The 8,157-nt window shown below is 50.8% G+C and overlaps 2 protein-coding genes across 2 annotated transcripts in view; both read right to left on the bottom strand.

The window, feature by feature from the left end:
• Positions 1-681: 681 nt before the first annotated feature.
• On the bottom strand, positions 682-1,956 carry LOC108801452 (gastrula zinc finger protein XlCGF17.1-like). Its single transcript, XM_018573340.1, has 2 exons — positions 1,292-1,956; positions 682-1,069 (listed from the first exon to the last, which is right to left on the bottom strand). Exons 1-2 carry the CDS (start codon positions 1,954-1,956, stop codon positions 682-684), a joined length of 1,053 nt encoding a protein of 350 aa, XP_018428842.1.
• Positions 1,957-5,184: 3,228 nt separating this feature from the next.
• The window catches only part of LOC108801453 (zinc finger protein 585A-like), a 16,629-nt gene continuing 13,656 nt past the window's right edge, over positions 5,185-8,157 (bottom strand). Inside the window, exons 9-11 of the mRNA XM_018573341.1 lie at positions 6,354-6,603; positions 5,914-6,259; positions 5,185-5,835 (exon numbers count right to left, since the gene is read on the bottom strand). Coding sequence (XP_018428843.1) covers positions 5,185-5,835; positions 5,914-6,259; positions 6,354-6,603 — 1,247 coding nt within the window. The remainder of the gene's footprint in view (positions 5,836-5,913; positions 6,260-6,353; positions 6,604-8,157) is intronic.

Consider the following 8,157-nt stretch of genomic DNA (forward strand, 5'->3'; position numbering starts at 1 on the left):
GCCCTGTGGCCTGACCTCCCCCGCCGTGTGGACTGACCTCCCCAGCCGTGTGGAATGACCTCCCCCGCCGTTTGGCCTGACCTCCCCCGCCGTGTGGATTGACCTCCCCAGCCCTGACCTCTTCTGCCCTATGGCCTAACTTCCTCTGCCCCGTGGTCTGATCTCCTCCGCTCTTGGCCTAGAGTTCTGTTTGGAAGCGAGCGAGGGCTGAGAACAAAAAGCTTGTGCCTGAAGAGCAGGGGTGATCAGGCTACACTGCAGAAAGGACTCAACCTGCCCCTCCCCCGTCCTAGAAGATTGTGAACGCCAATATGTTGGCTGGAGTCAGAGATCACAGCTATGTGTGAGACCGTTTATGCAAGGTGAAGTGTGACTCCGACACAAAGCGGTTCCCGCACTAGGGGCAGGAATACGGTTCGACGCCTATGGTTTTTGTTTCAGTGTCCATATGGCAGATCTGATGTCTAATAAGTTGGGATTTCTTCAGATAGCCTTTCCCGCACTCAGAGCAGGAATATGGCTTCTTGCCAGTGTAACATATTTGCAGGCTGATGCGATTTCTGCGTAAAACTTTTCCCACACTCGACAGGAATAGAGTTCCTCACCGGTATGCAACCTCTGATGTATGATCAGATTTGATTTCTTCTGGTAACTTTTCCCACTCTCTGAACAGGAATACGGCTAATCGTGTGAAAAAGTGTGAGAACTCTGATGTATAACAAGTTCTGCCTTCTGTGAATAACCTTTTCCGCACATGGGGCAAGAATACGGTTTCTCCCCCGTGTGGCCTTTCTGGTGTGTGGTAAGATGCCACTTATCTGAAAAACCTTTCCCGCACTCAGGGCAAGAAAACGGCTTCTCGCCCGTGTGGGATCTGCGATGTCTGTCTAGCAGCGATTTGCGTGTGAAACATTGGCCGCACTCAGAGCAGGAATACGGCTTCTCGCCGGTGTGACCTTTCTGGTGTGTGGTAAGATGGCACTTCTGTGAAAAACTTTTCCCACACACAGGGCAGGGATATGGCTTTTCCCCTGTGTGAGATCTTTGGTGTCTATTAACATTTGCTTTCCTGACAAAACATTTTCCACACAGAGAGCAGGAATACGACTTCTTCTTCTTCTCCCCTGTGCAAATTCTCTGATGTGTGTGAAGATGGGACATTGTTGTGAAACTTTCCCCGCACTCCTGATGACTACTAAGATGGTGCTCAACTGAAAAAGGTTTCCCGTTCTCAGAGCAGACATACAGCTTCTCGCCCCTGTGGCGTTTCAGATGTTTGGAGAGCTGGTACTTCTGTAAAAAGCATTTCCCGCACTCGGAGCACGAATACGGTTTCTCGCCCGTGTGACATTTCTGATGCCTACTTAGATCTTGTTCAAGTACAAAGCTTTTCCCGCACTCGGAACAGGAAAACGGCTTTTCCCCTTTGTGGTAACTCTGATGTCTAGAGAGGGAGAACTTTTGCGAGAAGCTTTTCCCACACTCGGGGCAGGAATACGGCTTCTCCCCCGTGTGGGATTTCTGATGTTGAACAAGGCTGGTGTTACGTGTAAAACATTTCCCACACACGGGGCAAGAATGCGTGTTCTCGGCCGCGTGTAGCTTTTGATGCTCCCGCAGAGTTGCCTCGCGCAGAAAACTTTTTCCGCACTCTGAACAGGAATGACGCCTTTTGTCCCTGTGGGATTTCTCGTGCGCCGACAGATCGTATTTGTGCCCAAAACCTTTCCCACACTCCAGGCACAAATGCGACTTCTTTCCGGCGCGAAATCTCCGGCGTGTATTAAAAACGACATTTCCGAGAACACGTTTCTGTGACCTGTTCTCGCTGTGTGGCACGGAATGCTCGTTTGCCGCATTCGGGTTTCCTCCTGGACAATGCTGCGTGGTCTCTTCTTTACTATTCATTTTCCCGAGGTTTCCACTTTCCGAGTGTCCTTCAGAAGGTTCCGTCATCACTCCGTACTCCTCATCCTCCTCCTCATCCTCCTCCTCATCCTCCTCCTCCTTAAACTCTTCAATATTCTCCCCGAGGATTCCACTCTGAAGATAAAATAAAACATTCATTGGAACAAAGATGGTTCGGTATAAATCATAACTACCAGAGATTGTTCATCATCTACCTGATCATGGTGGGGGAGGGTGAGATCTTCCTGGGTGGAGTCCCGGGAATACAGGGGGCGGGGACATCTCTCATGGTGGGGGATGGTGAGATCTTCCTGGGTGGAGTCCCGGGAATACAGGGGGCGGGGACATCTCTCTGGTGGGTTCCTCTTACTGGATCCATCTGTAGGAAACACACACACACTGACTGAATACATTGTTTCTATGTGTGTATCAGATGATGGGGGATGTAGGCGGAGCCTCCGTACTGCTCTCTCCTCTTACCCGGTGATGTGAGGGGCGGGGCATTCTCCATCACCACGTCCTTGTAGAGATCCCGGTGTCCTTCTAGATACTCCCACTCCTCCATGGAGAAATAGACAGAGACATCCTGACACCTTATAGGAACCTGACACACACAATGATACCGTCACCACCCAGACACGCCCCTTGTCTGTTCCTGGATCATGTCCCAGAATTCCCGGCACCGCTCACCTCTCCCGTCACCACCCAGACACGCCCCTTGTCTGTTCCTGGATCATGTCCCAGAATCCCCGGCACCGCTCACCTCTCCCGTCAGCAGCTCCATCATCTTCTTGGTGGCTTCTAGAATCTTCTCCATGTCGGGTCTCTCGGGATTTAGGGTGTGAGGTGGAGGCACCATAATGGTCACCTGGTCAGCAGACTTCACAAGTGGATAATGCTGTAACGAAAGAGAAAATATGTCATGTGACCTCCCAGAATCCTCCTCACCTCTCCGGTCAGGTCATGTGACCTCCCAGAACCTTCCTCACCTCTCATTTTTGGGGTTCGGGGACCCTCTTACCTTTTTAGGCATCGGAGAATGACGATGGACATGGAGGTAGGGTTGCCACCGGTCCAGGATTCACCCGGACAGTCCGGGTTTTGACTGATATGTCCGGGTTTCATTACAGCAGAAACCCGGAAACGCGATGTCAGGGAGACCGGGGCAACCAAAATTAAGATAGGGGCTACTGGACCCCCCACTGAAAATAGTCTCAACTGTGATATTTACATATGAAAAGCCGCGACTCGTTCTACCAAAAATTGTCAGCGCGTCGCTAGAGTGTTCGGGTTTCGCTTGAAGACAAGGCGGCGACCCTACATGGCATGATGGGGGGGGGGTTACTATAAAATAATATCTTATTACCTCCTCTGCTGCCAGTTCCAGCAATGTCTCCTCTCTACTTCCTCCCAACTCACCTGGAACTTCCTATTTATATGTGACATCACTTCCTGTCCTAGATTCATAGACTTCCTGTCTGGGTATAGGTGAGATCACCACCTTGTGGAGCTCAGAGGAACTGCAGCCCCGAGAAACCTCTGTAGTGTGAACACGGCCTTGTGCTGCTCTGTGTACACCGATCAGCCATAACATTCTCACCACCCCCCTAATATTGAGTAGGTCCCCCTTCTCCTGACCCGTCCAGCCATGGACTCCACTAGACCTCTGAAGGTGTGCTGTGGTATCTGGATGACCCGCCTAATATTGAGTAGGTCCCCCTCGTCCTGACCCATCCAGGCATGGACTCCACTAGACCTCTGAAGGTGTGCTGTGGTATCTGGATGACCCCCCTAATATTGAGTAGGTCCCCCTTCTCCATGTTGACCTGATTTACCTCCACGGATTCACTGGGAACAATGGGGTAACACCGGAACCTCCACCGCTCAAAGCTGCAGTCACCACTTGGAAATGGAGATACTTCTGCCTGAAGTCTGAGGCCGGGACTGCCAGCTAAAGATACAACTTGCTGCAGTTTGGTATTCCGGTCCTCCCTTCCCCTGTTCTGGTCCTCCTTAGCCCGTGCTGGTCTTCCTTAGCCCGTGCTGGTCTTCCATAGCCCTTGCTGGTCTTCCATAGCCCGTGCTGGTCCTCCTTAGCCCATGGTGGTCCTCCTTAGCCCGTGCTGGTCCTCCTTAGCCCGTGCTGGTCCTCCTTAGCCCGTGCTGGTCCTCCTTAGCCCGTGCTGGTCTTCCTTAGCCCGTGCTGGTCCTCCTTAGCCCGTGCTGGTCTTCCTTAGCCCGTGCTGGTCCTCCTTAGCCCGTGCTGGTCTTCCATAGCCCGTGCTGGTCTTCCTTAGCACGTGCTGGTCCTCCTTAGCCCGTGCTGGTCTTCCTTAGCTCGTGCTGGTCTTCCTTAGCCCGTGCTGATCCTCCTTAGCCCGTGCTGGTCCTCCTTAGCGCGTGCTGGTCTTCTTTAGCCCATGCTGGTCCCCCTTAGCGCGTGCTGGTCTTCCTTAGCCCGTGCTGGTCCTCCTTAGCGCGTGCTGGTCTTCTTTAGCCCGTGCTGGTCCTCCTTAGCCCGTGATGGTCTTCTTTAGCCCGTGCTGGTCCTCCTTAGCGCGTGCTGGTCTTCTTTAGCCCGTGCTGGTCTTCCTTAGCCCGTGCTGGTCCTCCTTAGCCCGTGCTGGTCCTCCTTAGCCCGTGCTGGTCCTCCTTAGCCCGTGCTGGTCCTCCTTAGCCCGTGCTGGTCTTCCTTAACCCGTGCTGGTCTTCCTTAGCCCGTGCTGGTCCCTCTTAGCCCATACTGGTCACAACAGTCACATGTGCGATTGTTTCCATTGTTTGTAGCTCGCTTTCCTCATCGGGATATTGTTTCGGGAGAAGCTTTTGTCTCCTCCCCCAATGCCGGGGCCACGATCGCTCCACCTTATGCCATGAACTGACCATGGATGGCATTTGTGGTGCACTGCTGCCATCTAGAGTTGGAAAAAGAGAAATACACCCACCAGAGAAGCCTGATGAAGAGCAACCCCCACAGGCGGGGCCTCCCAACTTTTCTAAATAAGATCCAGCGGCCCACAGGAGAATGAGGACGTCACTGGAATGGAGGAGGACTAAACCCCACCCTTCGAGAGAAACCCAGGAGGCCACCATGTGGGGTCAGAAAAGACGAAGTATCAAGAAGAACATTCAATAAACAAATCTGAAGACATTTATTAATTTTTTGTATGTAAACATTGTCTGACCTCCTGCTTTGAAGCAACTCTGAGATCACAATTATGCGGGAGACCATTTATGCAAGGTGAAGTGAGACTGAGACACAAAGCATTTACTGCACTAGGGATAGGATTCCCGTTTGACAAACACATGGAAGATCTGATCTCTAATGAGCTGGGATTTTCTCCGAAAGCCTTTCCCGCACTCGGCGCAGGCATATGGCTTCTTGCCGGTGTGACATATTTGATGGGTGATGAGATGCGTCTTCTGCGTAAAACATTTCCCACACTCAAGACAGGAATAGGGCTTCTCGCCGCTATGCAGCCTCTGATGTTTTTTAAGACTTCCTTTATTCGGGTAACTTTTTCCACACTCGGGACAGGAATACGGCTTCTCCCCTGTGTGAGATCTCTGATGTACAACAAGTTCTGACTCCTGTGGATAACTTTTCCCACACATGGAGCACGAATGCAGCTTCTCACCTGCGTGCAGCTTTTGATGTATGGTGAGATTTGATTTGTTCAGGTAACTTTTCCCACACTCGGGACAGGAATATGGCTTCTCCCCTGTGTGAGATCTCTGATGTACAACAAGTTCTGACTCCTGTGGATAACTTTTCCCACACATGGAGCACGAATGCAGCTTCTCACCTGTGTGCAGTTTTTGATGTATGGTAAGATTTGATTTGTTCAGGTAACTTTTCCCACACTCCTGACAGGAATACGGCTTCTCCCCTGTGTGAGATCTCTGATGTATAACAAGTTTTGACTTCTGTGGATAACATTTCCCGCACACAGGGCAGGAATGCTCCCCTGTGTGATATCTCTGGTGTCTTCTAAAATCTTGGACACATGCAAAACCTTTCCCACACCCGGAACAGGAATACGGCCTCTCGCTTTTGTGGTACCTCTGATGTCTAGTGAGATGAACCTTTAGTGAGAAAGATTTGCTGCACTGAGAGCACGAATAAGGCTTCTCCTCTGTGTGAGACTTCTGATGTCTAACAAGTACGTTTTTATGTGCAAAGCCTTTCCCACACACGAAGCAAAAATGCGGCTTCTCACCCGTGTGTAACATTTCGTGCTCTCTGAGAGTCGCCTTCCGCAGAAAGCCTTTCCCACACACAGAGCATGCATACGGCTTCTCCCCCGTGTGGGTTTTCTGATGTTGAACAAGTCCGTGTTTACGTGTATAACTTTTCCCACACACGGGGCAATTAAACGGCTTCTCCGCCGTGTGTAACTTTTGATGCTCTGAGTTTCGCCTCTCGCAGAAAACTTTTCCCGCACTCTGAAGAGGAATGGCGCCTTTTGTCCCCGTGAGATTTCTCGTGCACCGTCAGATCATATGTACTGCCAAAACTTTTCCCACACTCCAGACACAAATATGGCTTTTCAAGAACACATTTGTCAGTGTGTGGCAACGATTGCATATTCGGGGTGCTTGGGTCTTCTCCTGGACAATGCTGCGTGATGTCCTCCTCTCCTGGAGGCAACGTGAGACGTTCCTCCGAGATCTTCCCGACGTCCCGTCCGTGGACTACAAATAGAAAGAGATTATTGGTGGACATGAGCGGTTCACCTCAACCTGAAGAATATATTGTGGGTCACCTGTGCTGATCTCTGTAGGCGTGTCCTCCTCTCTGGTTGTCCTCATCATCCCGGCCTCCTCCGTATATCGCTGATCATCCCTCACATACGTCTCTTCTACTTCACCCTCAACTTTCATCTTCATCAGATCTTCACCCTAAACCAAGGAAATGAACATAACTATCTTATAATATCCACCTATGGTCTCCAGGAGTCTCTTTCATGTTCTAGATGCTCCGTCCCACCTGATCATGGTGGGGGAGGGAATGTTTTTGGGGTTTGGTGACCCTCTTACCTCTTTAGGCATCGGAGAATGACGATGGACATGGGGGTAGGATTGCCACCCGTCCAGTCCGGGTTTTGACTGATGTGTCCGGCTTTCATGGCAGCAGAAACCCGGACGCGAGATGTCAGGCAGACGGGGGAAACCAAAATTAAGATAGGGGGCTACTGGCCCCCCCCTCAAAAAATGTCAGCGCGTCGCTGGAGTGATCCAGTTTCAGCAATGTCTCCTCTCTACTTCCTCCCAACTTACTATTTATATGTGACATCACTTCCTGTCATAGAGACTTCCTGTCTGTGTCTAGGTGAGATCACCACCTTGTGGAGCTCAGAGGAACTGCAGCCTCAAAGAACGTCTCGTAGTGTGAACACGGCCATGAGCTACTGGATCTCTCCTGAAGATGAAGGGGGACCTCGTCCATGTTGACCTGATTATCTCCACGGATTCACTGGGGACAATGGAGAAGACACCGGAACCTCCACCGGCTAATGGAGATACTTCTGCCTGAAGTCTGAGATCCGTGCCGGGACTGCCAGCTAAAGATACAACTTGCTGCTCATTGGTATTCCGGTCCTCCCTTCCCCTGTTCTGGTCATCGTAGTCCACGACTGGTCATCTTAGTCCACGACTGATCATCTTAGTCCACGACTGGTCATCTTAGTCCAAGACTGGTCATCTTAGCCCGTAATGGTCATCTTAGTCCATGACTGGTCATCTTAGTCCATGACTGGTCACCTTAGTCCATGACTGGTCATCTAAGTCCATGACTGGTCATCTTAGTCCAAGACTGGTCATCTTAGGCCACGACTGGTCATCTTAGTCCACGACTGGTCATCTTAGTCAACGACTGGTCATCTTAGTCCACGACTGGTCATCTTAGTCCAAGACTGGTCATCTTAGTCCATGACTGGTCATCTTAGTCCATGACTGGTCATCTTAGTCCGTAATGGTCATCTTAGTCCATGACTGGTCATCTTAGCCCGTAATGGTCATCTTAGTCCAAGACTGGTCATCTTAGTCGATGACTGGTCATCTTAGTACATGACTGGTCATCTTAGTCCAAGATTGGTCATCTTAGTCCAAGACTGGTCATCTTAGCCCGTACTGATAATCTTAGTCCATGACTGGTCATCTTAGTCGATGACTGGTCATCTTAGTCCAAGACTGGTCATCTTAGTCCAAGATTGGTCATCTTAGTCCAAGACTGGTCATCTTAGCCCA

The sequence above is a fragment of the Nanorana parkeri genome, unplaced genomic scaffold, assembly GCF_000935625.1.
Source record: "Nanorana parkeri isolate BGI_ZX_2015 unplaced genomic scaffold, ASM93562v1 scaffold2341, whole genome shotgun sequence".
Lineage (NCBI taxonomy): Eukaryota > Metazoa > Chordata > Amphibia > Anura > Dicroglossidae > Nanorana > Nanorana parkeri.